Here is a 25,075-nt window from a genome sequence, read left to right on the forward strand (position 1 = left end):
GTTGGGGAAAGGAGTGCTTAATCCAGCCTGTCCCTCTGGATGCCGAAAGTGAGGACTGCAGATGCTGGAGATCAGAGTCCAGATTAGAGTGGTGCTGGAAAAGCACAGCAGATCCTTCATCAGGGATGGGGCTTTTGCCTGAAACGTCGAGTTTCCTACTCCTCGGATGCTGCCTGACCTGCTGTGCTTTTCCAGCACCACTCTAATCTAGACTCCTGTCCCTCTGGATGGTTGTGTACAATCCTCCTCATCTGTGTGGATAATAAGTACAGACCTCCCAGTCCATATGGATAGGCTGGACAGATCTCCTGCCCTGTGTGTGGTTTGTAGCTCCTCATTCTGCAGATGTGGTTTAAAATCCTTTCTTCCAATGTCTTTTTCTAACAGATCGTAATGAGTGCCAGGAGATCCCCAATGTGTGTAGCCACGGAGAGTGTATTGACACAGAAGGAAGTTATCGGTGTCTTTGTCACAATGGGTTCAAAGCAACAGCTGACCAGACAATGTGCATGGGTGAGAAATTTCACATCTTCATTTGCTCAGAGGACTGGATCTAACATGGGTTAAAGGTCATGCTGCTTGTCTTCCTGGTTGAAAAGTTGAATAGCTTCCAGAAAGCAGGCTGCCCCGCTGTGATCACAAGTTGGGGGTCAGCCGTAACCAGATAAGGATGGGATTTCTATCTGTTAGGGAAAGGCCTTGAACTCTGATAGCTGGTCCACACAGCCTGAAATCTGCTGCTGCTCAGAATACAGACAGTGCCAAGGAGAAGATGGTGGATTTAGAGGTGAGTCTGAGGATTTGGTAAGACAGGGAATTGGAGGACGGGGCTTTGGGGTTGGAGTTTTGGAGGATGAGCCAGGAAAGAGTTTCACTGGAGAGAGGGGGAGCGGGAGATAACACCTTCCATGGGGGTGTGCTCTGATGGGTGGACAGACTGGCTGAGGCTTTCCTTATCCAGCATGTAATGGGGGACAACTCAAAATTATGCATTTGGCCACCCATCCTGTGTTACATGACAATGTCTCTACTCTGCAAATATGCCGGCTGATAGCATCATTGAGAGCCCGTCTGCTCATCGAGTGTCAGACGGTGAGTGAGCCAGCTGTGTGTTTGTGTTGTAGATATCGATGAGTGTGACCGGCAGCCCTGTGGGAATGGAACCTGCAAGAACACCGTTGGATCTTACAACTGCCTCTGTTTCCCTGGATTTGACCTCACCCACAACAACGATTGCATGGGTAAGGGAAACAACGTCAGTCTGGTGAATACTCCTGAACACTAAACACCACCTAGCCTCATACTAAATCTTCATTCTGTTACAGTATCGAAATAGAGCCCAGGAATCTCCCATTAGAGCCCAGGGCCCCTAAAACAAAATTCATGGATCATCCATTAGCATGGCACAGATCAGCATACACCACAAGTTAAATTTCAAATATCAAAGATACATCAAATTCAACAAACAACGTTTTTACAATTATGTTAGAAAAATGAGGAGCCCCTGGAAAACTGATAGTGGTGAAATTGCCCATGAGATTTGGGCAGATACTCTATTCTGCAAGGCCTCGATAATTCACTGATTTAAGTAATGGAATAGAAAGCAACATATCCAGATTTGTGGAAGACACAAATAGTTGGCATTGTTAGTAGTACAGGTGGAAGCATAAAAGTACAAAGAGATCTTCCGAGGTTTGTGCATGGACATGACTGTGACAAATAGATTTCAATGTAAGCAAATGTGAAATCTGAAAAGATTAGAACGGTATTTTCCAAAAGCAAGAAGGAGTAGAGAGTCAAAGTACAGTGGGGAGTACAGATATGTTAAAATTATATAAATAGTCATCAAATAATAAGAAAGGTGTTTAAACAAAATACAAAGGGGTTGAATTTGCTGTTCAGTAATATAAGCTCCTAGTCAGGTAACATTGAGAGTACGTGAGAACTTTTGAGCACTATTTGAGGAAGACAGAGTGCCAAGGAGCTTGGTCAGAATGATACCCTGGACTCCAAGGGTAACATTGCAAGGAGCCAGAGCAAGATTTTTCAGGACTGAAATTCGGAAACACATCTCCTCACAAATATTTGTAGAGGTTTTATATTTTCTTTGGCAGTTAACAATTGGTGTGATATCAATTGTTCATCTTTAATCTGAGCTTGATAGATTTTTGTTAATGAAGGGTATTAAAGGTTATAGGATGAAGGCGGGTAGGTATATGGATTTAGATCATATCATCATGGTCTTATTGAATGGCAGAACAGGCTCAAATACAAACAAAGCACTACATGTGTTTAATTCAGATAAATGTGAGGTGCTGCATTTGGGAAAGCAAATCTTAGCAGGACTTATACACTTAATGGTAAGGTCCTAGGGAGTGTTGCTGAACAAAGAGACCTTGGAGTGCAGGTTCATAGCTCCTTGAAAGTGGAGTCGCAGGTAGATAGGATAGTGAAGAAGGCATTTGGTATGCTTTCTTTTATTGTCAGAGTATTGAGTACAGGAGTTGGAAGGTCATGTTGCGACTGTACAGGACATTGGTTAAGCCACTGTTGGAGTATTGCGTGCAATTCTGGTGTCCTTCCTATCGGAAAGATGTTGTGAAACTTGAAAGGGTTCAGAAAAGATTTACAAGGATGTTGCCAGGGTTGGAGGATCTGAGCTACAGGGAAAGGCTGAACAGGCTGGGGCTGTTTTCCCTGGAGCGTCGGAAGCTGAGGGATGACCTTATAGAGGTTTACAAAATTATGAGGGGCATGGATAGGATAAATAGACAAAGTCTTTTCCCTGGGGTCGGGGAGTCCAGAACTAGAGGGCATAGGTTTAGGGTGAGAGGGGAAAGATATAAAAGAGACCTAAGGGGCAACATTTTCACGCAGAGGGTGGTACGTGTATGGAATGAGCTGCCACAGAATGTGGTGGAGGCTGGTACAATTGCAACATTTAAGAGGCATTTGGATGGGTATATGAATAGGAAGGGTTTGGAGGGATATGGGCCGGGTGCTGGCATGTGGGACTAGATTGGGTTGGGATATCTGGTCGGCATGGACGGGTTGGTCCGAAGGGTCTGTTTCCATGCTGTACATCTCTATGACTCTATGTGCTGGAAATCTGAAAGAAAACAGAAAATGCTGAAGAAACTCAGCAGATCTGCAAGTACTTCTGCCAGACCTGCTGAGACATTCTGGAATTTTCTGTTTGTGTGGCACATTAGTCTTGAGGGGTTGAATGGCCTGCTGTTGTTTCGCTGTACCTTGGACCTTGTTGCTCAAACATCCTGCTACCAGAATGGGTATGAGCTTACCATACACATCATTCATGTTACCTATTGCTGTATACATAGAAAGATCACTGTGTAATTATTTCCTGTATAATTAACACCATCTTTTTTCCTGTGGAGCAATATAAGTTGTGAGAGAGCTAGTTTCACAATGCAGGAGCATGGTTGGAAAGAGTAGGGAGTGAGATGGGATTGGGCAGGATTAGGGCAACAATTAGATTTTAAAAGGCAGCCAATTGTCGACATTTTACTTTTGTCTAATATAATCCCAAAATGTTTCTTCCATCTTGGTAATGATATTGTTTTTATATTTTAGTCCCCTCAGAATTTTTTTAAAATTCCTGTTTCTTCACATTGCTCAGTTTCATAATCAGTTTAAAAATTCCCATTTTAAAGGAGAATATCATTTTCTTTTCTCCTCTTTTTAGATATCGATGAGTGCTCGACTCAGATTGGTCAGGTCTGTCGAAATGGGCAGTGTATAAACAGTATCGGCTCCTTCCAGTGCCTGTGTCAGGATGGCTATGAGCTGCCACCCGATGGGAAGAATTGTGTTGGTGAGTAAACAGTGCTTGGTCGGAATAGAACTTCATCAGCTACGTTTCATGTCTGCCATTTCCCTACATCACAGTGACTAAATAACTCAGTCAGATCTTCCTCTGATAGCTTTTATTGTCTCTATTATCTTAGAATCCATACAGTGTGGAAACAGGCTATTTGGCCCAACAAGTCCATACTGACCCTCCGAAGAGCATCCCTCCCTAGCCTATCCCTGTAACCCTGCATTTCCCAACGCGAATCTACCTAGCCTACACATCGCTGGACACTATGGGCAATTTAGCATTGCTGTGGTTCTGTTCACCGAGCTGGAAGTTTTTGTTGCAAACGTTTCGTCCCCTGTCTAGGTGACATCCTCAGTGCTTGGGAGCCTCCTGTGAAGCGCTTCTGTGGTGTTTCCTCCGGCATTTATAGTGGCCTGTCCCTGCCACTTCCGGTTGTCAGTTTCAGCTGTCCACTGTAGTGGCCGGTATATTGGGTCCAGGTCGATGTGTTTGTTGATGGAGTTTGTCCTGGACCTGGACCCAATATACCGGCCACTACAGCGGACAGCTGAAACTGACAACCGGAAGCGGCAGGGACAGGCCACTATAAATGCTGGAGGAAACACCACAGAAGCGCTTCACAGGAGGCTCCCAAGCACTGAGGATGTCACCTAGACAGGGGACGAAACGTTTGCAACAAAAACTTCCAGCTCGGCGAACAGAACCACAGCAACGAGCACCCGAGCTACAAATCTTCTCTCAAATTTTGAAAATTTAGCATTGCCAATCCATCTAACCTGCACATCTTTATCAATGCGGTGAACCCTACAACTCAACAAAGAAATGAAACTGGATAGACCACCTAGGCACAGGAATAGAAAATAGCAGAAACAGACCGATCAACCCTGCGAAGTCCTTCTTACTTACATCTGGGGGCTAGTGCCAAAATTGGGAGAGCTGTCTCACAGATTAGTCAAGCAACAGGCTGCCATGTCATACACACGGAATCATACCTTATAATGTCCCAGACACCACCATCACCATCCCTAGATATGTCCTGTCCCACCAGCCAGTGCGACCTAGCAGAGGTGGTGGCACAGTGATAGACAGTAAGGAGAGAGTTGTCCTGGGAGTCCTCAACATTGACTCTGGATCACATGATGTCTCATGGCTTCAAGTTAAACATGTGCAAGAAATGGCACGGTGGCTCAGTGGTTAGCACTGCTGCCTCACAGCTCCAGGGACCCGGGTTCGATTCCGGCCTCAGGCGACTGTGTGGACTTTGCATGTTCTCCCGGTGTCTGCCTGGGTTTCCTCCCACAATCCAAAGAAATGTAGGTTACATGAATTGGCCATCCTAAATTGCCCATAGTGTTCAGGGATATATAGGGATAAGTGTTGGGGAATGGGTTTGGGTGGGATATTCTTCGGAGGGTCGGTGTGGACATGTTGGGCCAAAGGGCCAGTTTCCACACAGTAGGGATTCTATGAAGAAAACCTCCTTTTGATTACCACATACAGTCCTTCCTTGGTCAATGAATCGGTACTCCTCCATGTTGAGCAGCACTTGGAGAAAGCACTGAGTGTGGCAAGGGCATAAAATGTACTCTGGGTGGGGGATTTCAATGTCCACCACCAAGAGCGGTTTGGCAGCATCACTACTGATCCAGCTGGAGATAGTAAGGACTGTAGATGCTGGAAATAAGAGTCGATAAAATGTGGACCTGGAAAGGCACAGCAGGTCAGGCAGCACCGAAGGAGCAAGAAAGTCGACATTTCAGGTCAGGACCTCATTTCGAATCACGATGAAGGGTCCTGACCTGAAACGTCGATATTCCTGCGCCTCCAATGCTGCCTGACCTGGTGTGCCTTTCCAGCTCCACATTTTATCTATTACTGATCAAGCTGGCCGGGCCCTAAACGATGTAGCTGCTAGAAGGGGTCTGCAGTAGGTGGTGAGGGAACCAACAAGAGGGAAAAACATGCTTGACCTCATCCTTACTAATCTACAGAAGCATGTGTCCGTGATGGTATCGTAAGAGTGATCACCACACAATCACTGTGGAAATTAAGTCCCACCTTCACATTGAGAATAACCTCCTGGTTGTGTGGCACTAGCACCGTGCTAAATAGGACAGACTTGAAACAGATCTAGCCAGCCAAGGCTGGGCATCCATGAGGTGCTGTGGGTCATCAACAGCAGAATTGTACTCCAGCACAATCTGTAAGCTCATGGCCCAGCATATCCCCCACTCAACCATTACCATCAAGCCAGGGGATCAATCATGCTTTAATAGAGATCGCAGGAGGACATGCCAGGAGCGACAACAGGCGTACCTAAAAATATCCCCATCCTCAATAATTGAAGAACCCAGCACATCAGTGCAAAAGGTAAGGCTAAAGCATTCCCAACAATCTTCCTCCAGAATTGCCAAATGGATGATCCATCTCAGCCTCCACCTGTTGTCCCTACCATTACAGATACCAGTCTTCAGCCAATTCAATTCACTCTATGTCAGTTTAAGGTATGCTTGGAGGCTGGATACTGCAAAGCCTATGGGCCCTGACAATGTTACTACAGAATTTGCCACTCTCCTAGCCAAGCTGTGATGGAAGGTGTCATCAACACTGCTATCAAGCAGCACCTACTCAGCAATAACCTGCTCAGTGACGCCCAGTTTGGGTTCCGCCAGGGTCACTTAGCTCCTGACCTTATTACAGCCTTGGTTCAAACATGGACAAAAGAGCTGATTTCCAGAGGTGAGGTGAGGGAGACAGCCCTAGACATCAAGGCCACATTCGATTGAGTGCAGTACCAAGAAGCCCTAGCTAAATGGGAATAAATGGGAATCAGGGGCAACCTCTCCACTGATTGGAGTCATACCTGGCACACAGCAAGATGCTCATGGTTGTTGGTGGTCTGTCATCTCAGCTCCAGGACATCTCTGCAGGAGTTCTTCAGGGCCAACCATGTCCTAGGCCCTACCATCTTCAGCTGCTTCATCAATGACCTTCCCTCCATCATAAAGTCAGAAGTAGGGACGTTTACTGCTGGTTGCACAATGTTAGCACCATTTGCAACTTCTCAGATACTGAAGCAGTCCATGTTCAAATGCAACAAAATCTAGACAATATCCAGGCTTAGGCTGACATTCGCATCACACAAATATCAGGCAACGACCATCTCCAATAAGAGACAATCTAAGCACCACCCCTTGACATTCAATGGTCACTGAATCCCCCACTATCAACATCCTAGGGGTTACCATTGACCAGAAACTCAGCTGGACCCACCGCATAAATACAATGGCAATAAGAGCAGGTGAGAGATGATTAACTCTCCTGATTCTCCAAAGTCTGTCCACCATCAACAAAGCAAAAGACAGAGTGTGATGGAATACTCCCCAATAGCCTGGATGAGTGCAGCCCCAACTGTATTTGAGGCCTTGATTAAACGCAGAAGCTTGACACCATCCAGGACAAAGCAGCCCACTTAATTGGCATCACATCCACACGCATCCACTCCCTACACCACCAATGCTCAGTAGCAGCAGTGTGTACTATCTACAAGGTGCGCTGCAGCAATTCACCAAAGATCCTAAGCTAGTACCTTCCAAACCCATGACCATTTTTTTTCAGAGGACAAGGGCACCAGATAGATGGGAACACCACCCCCTGCAAACTCCCCTCCAAGCCTCTCACCGTCCTGACTTGAAAATTTATAATCTTTCTTTCACTGTTAAAATTCTGGAATTCCCTCCCTATTGTGGGAATTGTGGGTCAACCCACAGCCGGTGGACTGCAGTGGTTCAAGAAGACAGCTCACCATTTCAAGGACAACTAGGGACAGGCGATAAAAGCTGCCCAGCTAGTGACGTCCATGTCCCACGAGTGAATTAAAAAACACATGAGAGCCAAATACACCCTTATGTGGTTTCTAGCACAGCTCAATGTTTATCAGGAGCAAATACTGTCTGTAAGCCAGCTGGCAGCCGAACTGTATGTCACTCTAACTGCTCACCCTTTGCAGTCACAGGATCACACTGAGCTACAGCATAGCAGCTGAATGTAGGTGGTCCTGTTTTTGGCCTGAGGTCTCGATTTCAGGAACTGCTGTTGTTTGGTGATGAATCACAACCATTTCAAACCAACTGTCTTTGTCTGGAAAGTACGTACACTAATGCTTGGTCCTTGGCTATATCAGGAAGTTGTGCATATAAAACTTTCTCGACGAAGAAATCTATTCGACAGGCATGCAATCTTTAATGTAATTTTCTTAAAATGTTCAATGTATTTGAGGCCTTGATTAAATGCAGAGATTGGAGAGAACTACCAGGATGGGCATTTGGATAGCATGGGGACTAAAGTGTGTTGTATAGTTGGTATGTGATGGATTGTCAAGAGTTTTTCTTTAGTTGCACTTGTGGTTTTCTTATGTGCCAGTGTTTTTTTAACCTATAATTTCATGCATTGAAACTCCATCAAAATTCCCCTCCAAACCTTGCACCCATCCTGACCTGGAAATATGTCACCTTTCTTTCATGGATCAAAATCCTGGTATTCCATTGCTATCAGTTCTGTCAGTGTCTCTCTACTACATGAACTGCAGCTCACCATCACTATCTCCAGGACAATTAAGGATGGATAATAAATACTGGCCAAACCAGTAACATCCAATAATTGTATTAAAAGTCACAGATAATAGCATTTGATAAATGAGTAGATGAGAGAAGATTATAATGCTGTAGGATTTTATATAGCAAACTTAATGTCAGAGGATATGAACATAAATTTAGCGAGCTTTTTTTTCTGAAATAGTGAACAAAGGAGATTATTGCAATACTAATGTGTTCACGTTACCGTTCTGTTAAAGCTAATATCATGGAGATTCAAGATGGCAGCGACCCAGCAAGTCTGAGTCTGTACTGCTCTGCCTAAGACTCAGGCAAAGTGGTGCACCCGCCTTCACCACAACTTTAATTCATTTAAAATAGCTTTTGCCCAGCACACTTAGTCATTTTGCATCAAACTTGAACAGTTTGGTGCTGTTCTTCAAATGACTAAGGGCAAAAATTCCCAAAGTTCGCAACAGGCAGGGACCCCTCCCCCTCCAGCAACAGCGGAAATGTCCCCAGCCGCCTCAGGAGACTTAACCTGCAGAGGCGAGCTTGATCTCCGGGATCAACAGGCTGCAGGAGAGGATTGACGCCTTCATCGAAGAATCCAGGACCAGGTGGGAGTCCTTCTCGATCATGCTGCAGAGAAATTGAAACACTCGAAAAATGCGTTGGAGGGCGGAGCAAAAGGCCGCGACCTCGGAAGCTGCTGTAGAGTCGGCCATGGGCCGGGTCTGGGCCCTTGAGCAGCGAGTCCAAACCTTAGAAGAACACATCGACAACCTCGATAATCGGGGTCATCGAAAAAATATTCGGTTGCTGGGCCTTCCTGAATGGGAAGAGAAAGGCCAGCCCGCAGTTTGTTTGGAGCAATGGCTCCCTGAAATTTTAAAGTTGGAGTCCGGATTAGGCCAGGTACGGGTGGAGTGGGCCCACCAGGTTGCAATACGCAGGCCCAGGCCAGACCAGCGCCCCGCCCGGTTCTGCTCTGGCTCCAATGCTATAAAGAGAAGCAGATGCTCCTGGAAGCCTCTAGAGTCCTGGGGCAGGATCCCCAGGCCATGATGCACAAGGGTTCCAGAATTATGTTATTCCAGGATTTGTCACCAGCCGTGGTCCGCAAGAGGAGGGAATTTGATGGGGTGAAGAAGCACTTAAGAGACCTAAATATCCAATATTCCTTGCGTTACCCAGCAACGCTGCGCTTCAGCCACGAAGGATTCGTATACAACTTTGGATCTCTGGAAAAGGCGAAAGAATTTTTGCACTCTCTTAAATAGACTGTAAGGTTCCAATCATATGGATAGCGATTTTGCTTTGCTTCCCCCTCTTGGTTTACCCCTTCTTACCTTCTCCATCCCTTTTTTGTTTATTACCTTTTCCGGGGGACAGGGAGGAGGGCTTATTTGTTATTCACTATGTGAGTTCTCTTTTTACAGGCCGTGCGGCTTATTTAATTTGTGTGGGAGGGGGGCTTGTTTTGACCTTTTTTTTAGGACGAGGTTCTCTTCTTCTGATTTAGTTTTCTAATAATTGCCAGGATTGTAACTTTGTAGTTTTATATATTCATATTTTGTATTATGTTTGCTAAACACATCTAGGTGTTGGTGTGGAGGGGGGAGCGGGGGTGGGTCACTCACTTTTAACTTTGGATTTATAGAACACTTGAATTTGTCTACTCCATTTTATAATGCCTGGGTCGAGGGCGGGGCACTAGTTAGAAGAGGTTATGGTGGGGTTACTGATAGGTAGTTATGCCCCGTGGCAGCAAGGGGGAAACTCTCCTTTCAAATGTGTTTTGTATTTTTTTTACTTCGGAATAGTTTTTAATTGTATTCGTGTAAGTGTCTTAAAGAATTTTTGGTTTTGTGAATTTTCCATGGTCTTTACTCAGGGCATTTTTGGTGGGGTTCTTCCTCATGGGGGGTCTTGGGCCTACCTGGACGATCATGGCTAGCTATTCACTTAGGTGGTGCACCTGGAATGTCAAGGGGAGTAATTCACCAATCAAAAGGAAGAAGATACTATCAAACCTCAAAAAAGAAAGTGTTGATATAGTTCTTTTACAGGAGACACCTCTACTTGACAAAGAGCACTTAAAATTAAACAGTGTGGATATGACCAGGCCTTTTTTTTAATCTTTTAGCTCAAAACGTAGGGAGTAGTCATCCTCATTTGGAAGAATCTTCCTTTTAAAATCTTAAGCCAGATGAAAAATGGATATTTCTGATGGATATGGAAGGATCCCTTGGGACCTTGGAGGGAAGTGAGGGGGGAGGTGTGGGCGCAAGTTTTGCATTTCTTGCGGTTCCAGGGGAAGGTGCCGGGAGTGGAGGTTGGGTTGGTGGGGAGTGTGGATCTGACGAGGGAGTTGCGGAGGGAGTGGTCTTTCCGGAACGCTGATAGGGGTGGGGAGGGAAATATATCCTAGGTGGTGGGGCCTGTTTGGAGGTGGCGGAAATAACGAAGGATGATATGATGTATCTGGAGGTTGGTGGGGTGGTAGGTGAGGACCAGTGGGGTTCTGTCCTGGTGGCGATTGGAGGGGTGGGGTTCAAGGGCAGAGGAGCGGGAAGTGGAGGAGATGCAGTGGAGAGCATCGTCAACCACGTCTGAGGGGGAATTGCGGTCTTTGGAGAAGGAGGCCATCTGGGTTGTTTGGTATTGGAATTGGTCCTCCTGGGAGCAGATGCGGCGAAGGTGAAGGAATTGGGAATATGGGATGGCATTTTTACAGGGGACAGGGTGGGAGGAGGTGTAATCTAGGTACTGTGGGAGTCAGTCGGTTTATAGTAAACGTCCGTGTTTAGTCGGTCGTCCGAGATGATAGAAATGGAGAGATCTAGGAAGGGGAGGGAGGTGTCTGAGACGGTCCAGGTAAATTTGAGGTCAGGGTGGAAGCTGTTAGTAAAGTGGATGAACTGTTCAACCTCCTCATGGGAGCATGAGGTAGCGCTGATACAATCATCGACGTAGCGGAAGAAAAGGTGGGGGGTGGTGCCAGTGTAGCTGCGGAAGATGGACTGTTCCACATATCCAACAAAGAGGCAGGCATGGCTGGGGCCCATGCGGGTGCCCATGGCTACTCTTTGGTTTGGAGGAAGTGGGAGGATTGGAAAGAGAAGTTGTTCAGAATGAGGACCAGTTCAGTCAGTCGAAGGAGGGTGTCAGTGGAAGGGTACTGGTTGGTATGGCGGGAAAGGAAGAAGTGGAGGGCTTTGAGGCGTTCGTGATGGGGGATGCAGGTATATAGGGACTGGATGTCATGGTGAAGATAAGGCGTTGGGGGCCGGGAAAGCGAAAATCATGGAGGAGGTGGAGGGCGTGGGTGGTGTCCCGAACGTAGGTGGGGAGTTCTTGGACTAAGGGGGACAGGACCGTGTCGAGGTGTGCAGAAATGAGTTCAGTGGGGCAGGAGCAGGCTGAGACAATGGGTCGGCCGGGGCAGTCAGGTTTGTGCATTTTGGGCAGGAGGTAGAAACGGGCGGTGCGGGGTTGTGGGACTATGAGGTTGGAGGCGGTGGATGGGAGATCCCCTGAGGTGATGAGGTTATGGATGGTCTGGGAGATGATGGTTTGGTGGTGGGAGATGGGGTCATGGTCAAGGGGGCAGTAGGAGGAGGTGTCCACAAGCTGGCGTTTAGCCTCAGCAATATAAGGATCAACTGCTGCTACCCCTCTCACCCACTCCAACCTCTCACCCTTGCAACCTGCAGCCCTCCACTCCCTCCGCTCCAACCCCAACCTCACCATCAAACCAGCAGACAAGGGAGGCGCAGTGATAGTTTGGCGCACCGATCTTTATATTACTGAGGCTAAACGCCAAATCCCTCCAAGGCCCCAAGGGATATCCATCAGAAATTCACCTGCACCTCCACACACATCATTTACTGCATCCGCTGCACCCGATGTGGCCTCCTATATATTGGGGAGACAGGCTGCCTACTTGCGAACATTTCAGAGAACACCTCTGGGACACCCGCACCAACTAACCCAACCGCCCCGTGGCTGAACACTTTAACTCCCCCTCCCACTCTGCCAAGGACATGCAGGTCCTTGGCCTCCTCCATCGCCAGACCATGGCAACACGACGCCTGGAGGAAGAGCGCCTCATCTTCCGCCTAGGAACCCTCCAACCACAAGGGATGAATGCAGATTTCTCCAGCTTTCTCAGTTCCCCTCCCCCCATCTTTTCTCAGTCCCAACCCTCAGACTCAGCACCGCCTTCTTGACCTGCAATCTTCTTCCCGACCTCTCCGCCCCCACCCCCTCTCCGGCCTATCACCCTCACCTTAACCTCCTTCCACCTATCGTATTCCCAACGCCCCTCCCCCAAGTCCCTCCTCTCTACCTTTTATCTTAGCCTGCTTGGCACACCTTCCTCATTCCTGAAGAAGGGCTTATGCCCGAAATGTCGATTCTCCTGCTCCTTTGATGCTGCCTGACCTGCTGCGCTTTTCCAGCAACACATTTTTAATTTCTGATCATGCCCTAGTATATATGGAAGTTAAGACTCGGGACGATGGGACAAGCCCCCGACATTGGCATATGGATCCCTTTTTAAAGTAGGATAGCAAATTTATAAAATATTTCTCTCAAGGACTCAAAACGATTTTGGAAATTAATTTAGGTACGGCCAGTAACCTGTCGATGATGCGGGAGACCATTACGGCTTACGCGCGAGGTTTGATCATCTCATATTCCACGACCCAGAAAAGACAAAAGGGAGAACAACAGTGCCAGCTTGAGGCTGGCTTGAAGGCAGCTGAGACAGCATTTGTTGATAGGCCCTCTATTGCTAAGCTACAAAGAATCACAGCCCTTAGGACAGCCTTGAATACCGCACTTACCCAAACAGCAAAGAGGGAAATATTATTTGCAAAGCAAAGACTATATGAATATGGTGACAAGCCTGGTAGATACCTTTGGGGAAAAAAAGGCTTCTCAAGCTATTACGTCCATTAGGGAAAGTGCTGGTACTCTGACTTGTGATCGTAAAAGGATCAATACAGCCTTTAGAAAGTTCTATTTTGAACTTATAAATCACAGGACTGTGAGGATAGAACTAAGAAGATGGAGGCTTTCTTTAAAAACGTGGCATTTTCGGACTTAAACTCGGAGCAGGTGTCGATCCTGAATGCTCCCCTGATAACCCAGGAAGTACTTGATGCAATTAGAGAGCTTCAGAGTGGCCAAGCAACTGGACCAGATGGATTCAAGGTTGAATTTTATAAAGAATTCATAAAGGAACTGGCTGGTCCACTTCTAGACATGTATAATTACTCACACAGTCAGGGCTGTCTCCCGTCTTCGTTGAGAGAAGCAAATATTTCTATCACTCTTAAAAAAGGAAAGGCCCCAGAAGATTGCTCATCATATAGACCAAAATCCTTGCTAAATGTAGATTTTAAAATCCTTTTTAAAACGTTAGCATTAAGATTGGAGAGGGGCTTACCATATATCAAAAAAGAGGACAAGACAGGGTTCATCAAGGGTCATAGATCATCTAACAACATTAGAAGGGTCTTAAATATGATTCAAGCCTGTCAACAGGAAAGAATACCGGGGATAGTTGTCTCCTTGGATGCAGAGAAAGCATTTGATCAGGTTGAATATCTTTTTTACACACTGGAAAGGTTTGGTGTTGGGAGAGGTATTTTCTAAATGGGTCTCAATATTATTCAATGATCCTAAGGCAGCCGTGATTACCAATGATTTAGGTTCGGATAGCTTCAGTGTCGGTAGAGGCTGTCGTCAGGGATGTCCTCTCTCACCGTTATTATTCACGCTAATAATTGAACATCTAGCGGAAGCTATACAAACCGACTCTAACATAGTGGCTCCAAGGGTTGGTTTGGGTAAACATAAGATCACTCTCTATGCAGATGATGTCCTCCTGTTTTTAAGTAATCCTCTAATATCCGTACCCGACTTAATTCAAATAATTAATCTATTTAGTACGTTCTCAGGCTACAAAATCAATTTTACGAAATCGGAGGCCATGCCATTGGGTGGTCTTGCCTGTATATCCAATTTATCGGACAGATCTTGCCTTCCCTTTCAGTGGTCACTGGAAAGTTTTCTATACTTAGGTATTTTTATCACTCCAGTATTTGGTCAGTTGTATAAAGCCAATTTTATACGCCTACTTGAGAAAATAAGGCAGGACCTACAACGCTGAGGAGATCTCCCAATATCCTGGTTAGGCAGAGTAGCTCTAGTTAAAATGAATATTCTGCCTCGTCTCTTATATCCTATGAGAATGCTCCCTTTGATGTTGCCAAGACTGATGTTACGTAAGCTACACGGCTGGCTTGGTTCATTTATTTGGAATCATAGACAGCCCCTTATCAAATTAGAGAAGCTGCAGCTTCCACAGGCAAGGGGAGGACTGGAGTTTCCAGACTTTAGGAGGAATCAGTTGAGCTTTCTATGTAGCTGATTGGGTCTCTTGTGACCCACAATCAATCTGGTTAGACATCAAGATCTCCCAGGCAAAGTGTCCCCTCATCAATCTTTTATTTGTAGTTAAGATGAGAGCTATTATGGACTATTGTAAAAGCCCTATTATATTAAATACAATTAAAGCCTGGAGGATAATGTGGCAAACTGAGGGTAACTGACAAAAAACCTCTCCTTATACTCCTATAGTGGGAGCATGGGATTTTCAGCCAGGGCAGACAGATGCTACATTTAAAACCTGGAGGTCCAGAGGTGTCTCTTGCTTAGGGGACCTGTTCGATGGGGAGGCTATGATGTCTTTTGAGCAGCTGCACCAGAGGTTTGGACTGCATAAGGGAGACCTTTTTCGGTATTTCCAAATACGAGATTATATACAGAAGAAGACAACATTATTAGACAGTCCCTGCAAATCGGATAGGGAGAGAAGAGTTCTATGGCCAATAGGTCCACCCTCGTTCAGTATTCTCTTTCACTCATTACAGAACGAGGTATCGAAAGACATGGAATGACTGTTTAAAATATGGAACCAGGAATTGGGGTTAGAAATCCCTTCAGAAATGTGGGAGGACATCTGGGAAAATGCCAGAAAGATCTCTATTTGTAATAGGGCTCAAGCTATTCAATTAAAGATACTCCATAGGGCTCATGTAGCACCGGAACGACTGGCAAAATTTAGGGTAGGAACATCCCCAATGTGTCCTGAATGTAAAATAGAAATGGGCACTTTCACGCACTGTTTATGGACATGTCACAAGATCTGCAAATACGGGGACACAGTAGCGAATGCTCTTACAGAAATCTTGGGAACAGAGATTGGATTGGATCCAGTGTCTCTTCTCCTGGGCTTTTCAAATCTGCTCTCCTTGGATATGCATGGGAAGAAATTATTCTCCATTCTCTCTTTTTGTGCAAGAAAAAATATCTTAGTCAGTTGGGTGGCTGAGGGCCCTCCGGGACTTTTGAATTGGCACAGGTTAATCATGGAATATATCCCCCTTGACTTCCTCACAAATATGGTGCACCAAAAAACTGAATTCTATAAAATATGGCAGCCCTTTTTGAACTATACAGACACAGATATTTCAGCCATATTGTCAAGGGCTTTTGTCTAGCTGTGATAGTGGTTCTGGCTGGTCCGGGGGCCCCCTCCCCCCTGGGGGGGGAATCCTGTGTAACTACGGGTTTTATTGTGATTTGATGTTAATCCATTTTGAGTACATATTTAATTACTTAATTATTACTTATTTCTTACTAGTAATGTAAGATGTCTTATTTTATGCTTTGGTTGTTTGTAGGATAGATTAGTAGTTAGCTGAGGTTTTTTTTTCCTTTTTTTTCTTTTGTTGTGTTTTGGCTATAATTCATTTCTTTTTTTAATATATGTATTTAATTGTATATTAATGTTTATATTTGTTTGTATTACTTTGTAATTTTGTAAAAAAGTTTTAAAAATCTCTTTTTTCTTTCAATAAAAATACCTATATTAAAAAAGCTAATATCATCAAAAACAGGAAATGTATTAAGCATTTTAATTATTTTGAAACCGTTTATATGTGGTGTGGTTAATCAGCAGATTTCTCAAGGAGCGTTGAAATAAACAGAGAGGTTGCACTGTTGTCTGCCTGTGACTGAAGTCTAATTTATCTTTGTTCTTTCCCTCTTCTGTTAGATATCAATGAATGCATCAGCTTCCCTGGCACCTGTGCCCCTGGGACCTGCCAGAATCTAGATGGTTCTTTCCGGTGTATTTGTCCTCCTGGTTACGAAGTACAGAACGACCACTGCATCGGTAAATATAATGAATGGAATAATGCTGAGTTACTATCATGTATCATAGAATTTGAAGTGACAGATCAGTTCTCTATAAAAAGGGTCTAGAGGCAGAGAACAAAGGCAGGCAGATCTCAGAGCATTGTTCTTGGTACTGAATCGAATCCCAGAGCTAACATTTTCATCCCACAGTGCGGTGGAATCTGAGGTGACTTTCTGAATTATTGTTGTTCATTTAGATTCATTTGCCAGCCACCTTTGTGATTTGAGATTAAAATAATGTCTTCAAAGAAGATGTCTCCCTTTCAGTTTACCCCTCCTCATCTACATGTACTACCCCTTGTTCTTCACTGGGAACAGACTTTCAATTTTCTTCCTTGACATGCGGCTCCCCATTCACTGCCTTTCTGGGATGACTGTGATGATTGTCTTTTTAACTTTGCTTCTTGATTTTCTGTGTATCGCTGTAATATAACTTTGTTTCCTTCATTTCTTTACTCTGTGGCTAAGGATAGTACCTAGGTCCCTTTGTACAAATGAGGGTGCTGTAAGTGGCAACTTATAAATTTTTCTCTGTACTCATTTGAGTACATGTGGCACTAAAGCTAATTTAATTCAATTTAATTCACACCCACTGCCTCTCCCGGTGACATGGAGTTCACACCCACTGCCACTCCTTGTGATGTGGAGTTCACACTCACTGCCTCTCCCTGTGACATGGAGTTCACACCCACTGCCTCTCCCTGTGACATAGAGTTCACACTCACAGTCTCTCCTTGTGAAATGGAGTTCACACTCACTGCCTATCCCTATGACATGGAGTTCACACCCACTGCCTCTTCCTGTGATATAGTGTTTACACTCACTGACTCTCTCTGTGATATAGCGTTCACACTCACTGTCTCTCTCTGTGATATAGAGTTCACACCCATTGTCTCCCCCTTGATATGGTGTTCAAAGCCACTACCTCTCCCTGTGGTATGGTGTTCACACCCACTTTTTCTCCCTGTGACATGAAGTTCACACTCACTGCCTCTCCCTGTGACATGGAGTTCACACTCACTTTTTCTCCCTGTGACATGAAGTTCACACCCACTGCCTCTCCCAGTGACATGAAGTTCACACTCACTTTTTCTCCCTGTGATATAGAGTTCACACCCACTGTGTCTCCCTGTGATATAGAGTTCACACCCACTGCCTCTCCTTGTGATATAGAATTCACACCCACTGCCTCTCCTTGTGATATAGAGTTCACACTCACTACCTCTCCCCATAATATGGAGTTCACACTCACTGCCTACCCCTGTGACATGGAGTTCAGACCCACTGCCTCTCCCTGTGATATAGAGTTCACACCCACTGCCTCTCCCTGTGACATGAAGTTCACACTCACTGCTTCTCCCTGGAATATGGAGTTCACACTCATTTTTTCTCCCCGTGATACAGAGTTCATATTCACTGTCTCTTCCTGTGATATGGAGTTCACACTCACTGTCTCTCCCTGTGACATGAGGTTCACACCCACTGCCTCTCCCTGTGACATGAAGTTCACACTCACTGCTTCTCCCTGGAATATGGAGTTCACACTCATTTTTTCTCCCCGTGATACAGAGTTCATATTCACTGTCTCTTCCTGTGATATGGAGTTCACACTCACTGTCTCTCCCTGTGACATGAGGTTCACACCCACTGCCTCTCCCTGTGATATAGAATTCACACTCACTGCCTCTCTCTGTGACATGGAGTTCACACTCACTGCCTCCCCTGTGACATGGAATTCACAGCCACTGCCTCTCCCTGCGACATTGAGTTCACACTCACTGCCTCTCTCTGTGACATGGAGTTCACACCCACTGCCTCTCCCTGTGACATGAAGTTCACACCCACTGCATCTCCCTGTGACATGAAGTTCACACCCACTGCATCTCCCTGTGATATGGAGTTCACACTCACTGCCTCTCTCTGTGATATAGAGTTCTCACTCACTGCCTCTCCCTGTGACATGGAGTTCACACTCACTGCATTCCCCTGTGATATGGGGTTCACACTCACTGCATCCCCCTGTGACATGAGGTTCACACCCACTGCCTCTCCCTGTGATACAGAATTCACACTCACTGTCTCTCCCTGTGATTTGGAGTTCACACCCCTTGCCTCCCCTGTGACATGGAGTTCACACTCACTGTGTCTCCCTGTGCTATAGAGTTCACACCCACTGCCTCTCCCTGTGACATGGAGTTCACACCCACTGTCTCTCGCTGTGATATGGAGTTCACACCCACTGCCTCTCGCTGTGATATAGAGTTCACACCCACTGCCTCTCCCTGTGACATGAAGTTCACACCCACTGTCTCTCGCTGTGATTTGGAGTTCACACCCACTGCCTCCCCTGTGACATGGTGTTCACACTTACTGTCTCTCACTGTGACATGGAGTTCACACTCACTGTCTCCCACTGTGGCATGTAGTTCACACTCACTGTGTCTCCCTGTGACATGGAGTTCACACCCACTGCTTCTCCTTGTGATATGGAGTTCACACCCACTACCTCTCCCTGTGACATGGAGTTCACAGACACTGCCTCTCCCTGTGACATGGAGTTCACACCCACTGCCTCTTCCTGTGACATAGAGTTCACACTCACTGCCTCTCCTTCTGACATGGAGTTCACACTCACTGCCTATCCCTATGACATGTAGTTCACACTCTCTGCCTCTCCCTGTGACATGGAGTTCACACCCACTGCCTCTCCCTGTGACATAGAGTTCACACTCACTGTCTCTCACTGTGGCATGTAGTTCACACTCACTGTGTCTCCCTGTGACATGGAGTTCACACCCACTGCTTCTCCTTGTAATATGGAGTTCACACTCACTACCTCTCCCCGTGATATGGAGTTCACACTCACTGCATCTCCCTGTGATATGGAGTTCACACCCACTGCCTCTCCCTGTGACATAGAGTTCACACTCACTGTCTCTCCCTGTGACATGGAGTTCACACTCTCTGCCTCTCCCTGTGACATGGAGTTCACACCCACTGCCTCTCCCTGTGACATAGAGTTCACACTCACTGTCTCTCACTGTGGCATGTAGTTCACACTCACTGTGTCTCCCTGTGACATGGAGTTCACACCCACTGCTTCTCCTTGTAATATGGAGTTCACACTCACTACCTCTCCCCGTGATATGGAGTTCACACTCACTGCATCTCCCTGTGATATGGAGTTCACACCCACTGCCTCTCCCTGTGACATAGAGTTCACACCCACTGCCTCTCCCTGTGATATGGAGTTCACAATCACTGCATCTCCCTGTGACATGGAGTTCACACCCACTGCCTCTCCCTGTGATATGGTGTTAATACTCACTGCCTCTCCCTCTGATATGGTGTTAATACTCACTGCCTCTCGCTGTGATATGGAGTTCACATTCACTGTGTCTCCCTGTGATAAAGAGTTTACACCCACTGCCTCTTCCTATGACATGTAGTTCACACTCACTGTGTCTCCCTGTGATATAGAGTTTACACCCACTGCCTCTCCTTGTGATATGGAGTTCACACCCACTGCCTCTCCTTGTGATATGGACTTCACACCCACTCTCTCTCCCTGTGACATAGAGTTCACACCCACTGCCTCTCCCTGTGACGTGGAGTTCACACTCACTGTATCTCTCTGTGACATGGAGTTCACACCCACTGCCTCTCCCTGTGGCATAGAGTTCGCAGCCACTGTCTCTCCTTGTGAAATGGAGTTCACACTCACTGCCTCCCCCTCTGACATGAGTTCACACCCACTGTCTCCCCCTGTGACATGGAGTTCACACTCATTTTTTCTCCCTGTAATATAGAGTTCACACCCACTGTCTCTCCTTGTGAAATGGAGTTCACACTCACTTTTTCTCCCTATGACATGGAGTTCACACCCACTGCCTCTCCCTGTGATATAGTGTTCACACTCACTGCCTCTTTCTGTGATATAGAGTTCACACTCACTGTCTCCCCCTGTGACATGGAGTTCACACTCACTTTTTCTCCCTGTGATATGGAGTTCATACTCACTGCCTATCCCTATGACATGGAGTTCACACCCACTGCCTCTTCCTGTGACATGGAGTTCATATTCACTGTCTCTCCTTGTCATATGGGGTTCACACTCACTGTCTCTCCCTGTGACATGGAGTTCACACCTACTGCCTCTCCCTGTGATAAAGGATTCACACACACTGTCTCTCCCTGTGATACAGAGTTCACACCCACTGCCTCTCCCTGTGATATGGGTCTACCTGTTTGTGTGTTCTTCATACATTCCAAATAGGTATTCCTTTTGAATACAAGTAAATGTGTGGACTGCTCCATGATGGGCAAAGTGCAACAGAAACAGTGCTGTTGCTGCCCATTATTTACATAAATCTGAATCATCACAGGTCAGTGGGCAGGAAGTGCCTCCCAGGAGGGGTTCTAATTGTCCATACAAACTGATTAGATGAAAAGCATCCAGATAAACGAAAAGCGGTTTGTGCCCAACATTATTAAGCCTGCACATGCGAACTCAGTGAGTTAGTTGTTTAGTCTTCTATTGCAATACAGAAATTGGCTGAAAGTAATTATTCACTCATGGTGTGTGGGTGTCGCTGGCCAAGCCAGCATTTATTGCCCAGAGGGTAATTAAAGTATGAGTTTGGAGTCACATATAAGCCAGGTATGAATGGCAGATTCTCTTTCCTAGTGAACCAGATGGGTTTTTATGACGGTCAGCATTCGGCCAGCTTTGTAATACAGATTTAGCCATTGAATTCCAATTTCGCCCTCTGCCCTGTCTGGATTAACAATCCTATGACATTACAAATGTACCACTCCTGTAACAGATTGGAGGATGCTGCTCCTGATTTGCTATCTTATTGTTTACAGATATTAATGAGTGTGAGGAGGATCCTAACATCTGTCTGTTTGGCTTCTGTACGAATACACCTGGAAGTTTCCAGTGTAACTGTGCCCTAGGATTTGTTCTGTCGGAAAATGGAAGGAGATGCTTCGGTAAGTGAGCCTGAGATCTAAACCTCCACAACTTGGACAAAGTGCATTCCAATACGAGGTCACCCCCTTTGGGTACACGTTTTATTTAAGTAACATGTGCATAGCCTGATACGTGGCATTTATATAGCAAGTGTGCTACAATGAAGTGTGTGTGTGTGTGTGTGTTAAACACACCAGAACAGAATCATATCTGATCAATTGACTGAGAGAGTTTTCTTATCTAGCCAGAAAATATTACATTCCTTGTGGGAATGCCTTGAAGATGGTGTGCACCTGATTGAAGGTCTGCATGAAGAGAGTGTAGAATCAGAAACTGCAGGAGTACAAGGGATGTGCAGTCTCGCTGGGTTGGCCACGATGAGGAAATAAAACCCATGCGAAGGTTAAGGGGAAAGGGCGGGGGAGTAGATCTGGGTGGGATGTTTTTCAGAGAGTCGGTACTGACTCTATGGGCCAGCTGGCCTCTTTCCCCACCATAGGGATTTTCTGATTCTATGATACTTTAGGAGATTAGCAACGGGACTGTAGGATTATCTGAGAAGGATGAGGAAAAAGTAATAACTGAAGATAAATATTAAATAAAAACCAACATAAAATTATAAAATGGGAATGAAAGTAGAAACGTCACGAAGATAAGATGATTTGCATCCTAGAATGTTGGTGGGGAAGATGTCATCGGAGTTCATGTCAAAGCATTGCCTTTTACAAAACTAGATACTAGGTAGAACCCAAACTTCCTCCTCATGTTTGTGGGTTCTGTTGGGTCTCTGAAATGTATACTGGTTAGAATTCCTGGCTTCATCTGAGAAAGCAGACCGTTTAGAACTCCCTTTTATACACAGCAGTGGATGCTGAATTAGTTGTTCATTTTAAATCTGCAATAGATAATTATCTGTTAAGCAAAGGTTTTAAGGGATATGGGCCAAAGGCAGATCTCATTGAATGGCGGAACAGGCTCAAGGGGCTGAATGGCCTACTCCTGTTCCGATGTTCCTCCTGAGGCTTTGCTAAGCTCAGCCACACTTGAACTTGATACAAGGGATGAAAACTAGTCTCAGGCTCCTGCAGCAAAATCAGGCCACTTGGACAAAATCAATCTCTTTAGTGCTCTTACCCACCACTAATGTTTGATGCTACAATTCTATATCTTGGTTGAGTGTTAGTTGAGATACCATACCACCACCCCTCACCCTTTCCCCAACACAGTTAGACATTTGGGTCTAGATATGAACAAGGACAGGTTACAGAAGCGTGGTGATGGACTTTGAATGGGAAACATTTTAAACTTTCATCGTGCCTCTTTCAGCCCTGTCAGGTTCTCCTCTCAAACGTCACCCTGATTGGACAGAGAGAGTTTCGGAGCAGGCAGCAGAATAGGATGGGTCTATTCCATCATGGTGGGGCTGGGTGAGGGTCTGACATCCAGAACCCGGAGGGTTTTCATTCCTTACTTTCTCTCTGAAACTATCCTTAACCCTTGCAGGCTGGGAAACCCGGCCACCCACTGGAACACTGTGAAACAGGTTAATCAGAGACTGAGAGCCTCATTCAAATATTTAAATAGTGAACTCCTGGCTGCCCATCCCTTCTCTGTAAATCCCAGAAATGCAGCATTCTTCACATTGTGTTTTGTCACTGATCCTGATCCACTGCTTTGAGAATAGAACTCCCTCCCCTAAGTTTCTAACAACTTAGACACAGGAACATTAGCAGATCATGGTAGCAAACTGCTTGTTACGTCACTCAAATTTAGATGAAGGAAAGCTACGGTTCATTTCAATAACACCAGTTCATTTGAAATGAAAATTTGTGATTGTTGAGCAAAGGTCAATCTACCTTCAGCTGTGTGTCAGTGCAACCTGTGAATTGTTGAATATTTCATTGTAGATTTATTATTTATTAAATTCTAACCTTTCAGATACCAGGCAGAGCTTCTGCTTCACCAGGTTTGATAACGGCAAGTGTTCGGTACCCAAGGCCTTCAATACAACCAAAGCCCGCTGCTGCTGTAGCAAGATGCCAGGGGAGGGCTGGGGCGACCCATGTGAACTTTGCCCTCAGGAAGAAGAAGGTAGATTTCCATTTTGCTGTCAGTTAAATTATAATAGCAGTGTTGTTAAGGGTTTGAGAAATGCAGGCATGTGCCTCTTACATGTTAACAGGACAATATTGGATTTTATCATCTGAAATATAAGCCTGGAATTTCCTAACAGCCACTCACACCTCACAACCATAGCTTCACAGACATGCTATGGAAACCTAGTTTCCCCATTAAAAATCACACAACACCAGGTTATAGTCCAACAGGTTTAATTGGAAGCACACTAGCTTTCGGAGCGACGCTCCTACATCAGGTGAGTCACCTGACTACCACCTGATGAAGGACCGTCGCTCCGAAAGCTAGTGTGCTTCCAATTAAACCTGTTGAACTATAACCTGGTGTTGTGTGATTTTTAACTTTGTACACCCCAGTCCAACACTGGCATCTCCGAATCATAGTTTCCACGTGATTGTATAACTCCAAGGAAATTCCATAATGAATGAAAATTCAGGAAGGCCCAGTGTAATGAATCATTCACATCCTTTTTAAAAGCAATGTTATTGGGCCGACTGATTAACCTGACCAAAGGATAGAGAAAAAGAGAGAGAAAGATGAAGCCATTTTATAGATTTTAAAGGATCAGTAGGTGAAATAATTTCAGTTGCCCTAATGATAATCTTCCAAAGTTTACTGCATTTGGGAATCTTTGCTTTTGAATAGGAAATTGCAAATCACCCTGTTATTTGAAATAGATGAGCAAGGGAACCCTTGCCAGGAAATTACAAACTAGGTAGCTTTATCAACTGGTTGTCACAAAATTATTAAAGTTTATAATTAAGAAACCTTCAAAGTTTTCAGGAGTACAGAGAAAATCAGCATGGATTTGTAACGGGTAGAACTCACCTGACAAACTTAACTGGATGTTTTGAAAGGGTGTATGTAGGATGAATATTAATTGTATGGACACGCAAGAGGCATTTTGAAAAGGCCCTTGAGATGGTTAGAACAAATGGAAAGTAACGGGAATAACAGCAAATCACCAAAGGAAACTGCTTCTACTGACAGGGGAATCTAGGACCAGGAAACATACTCCAGGGATTACAGCCAGGGCATTCAGGAGTCAAATTAGGAAACACTTTTACTTACAAAAGGTGACACAAGTTTGGAATGCTCTTCCACAAATTATAGTAGATGCCTGATCAATTTGTGATTGCTAATATTTATTAACCAAAGATATAAAGAGATAAGAGACAAAGGCAAGTATATGGAGTTAGATCACATCAGCTAATATGTCATCGAATGGTAGAACAGGTCTAAAGGACCAAGTGG

General features: G+C 45.3%; 1 protein-coding gene across 1 annotated transcript in view; it reads left to right on the plus strand.

Moving 5' to 3' along the window:
• Window positions 1–25,075, plus strand: part of fbn3 (fibrillin 3) — a 440,729-nt gene that overhangs the window by 378,026 nt on the left and 37,628 nt on the right. Inside the window, exons 45-50 of the mRNA XM_087976092.1 lie at window positions 388–513; window positions 1,125–1,241; window positions 3,707–3,835; window positions 16,568–16,687; window positions 21,580–21,705; window positions 23,624–23,776. Of these exons, the coding sequence (XP_087832218.1) occupies window positions 388–513; window positions 1,125–1,241; window positions 3,707–3,835; window positions 16,568–16,687; window positions 21,580–21,705; window positions 23,624–23,776 (771 nt within the window). The remainder of the gene's footprint in view (window positions 1–387; window positions 514–1,124; window positions 1,242–3,706; window positions 3,836–16,567; window positions 16,688–21,579; window positions 21,706–23,623; window positions 23,777–25,075) is intronic.

The sequence above is a fragment of the Chiloscyllium plagiosum genome, unplaced genomic scaffold (genome assembly GCF_037043375.1).
Source record: "Chiloscyllium plagiosum isolate Xiang-an unplaced genomic scaffold, Cpla_swu_hap1 HiC_scaffold_28, whole genome shotgun sequence".
NCBI lineage: Eukaryota > Metazoa > Chordata > Chondrichthyes > Orectolobiformes > Hemiscylliidae > Chiloscyllium > Chiloscyllium plagiosum.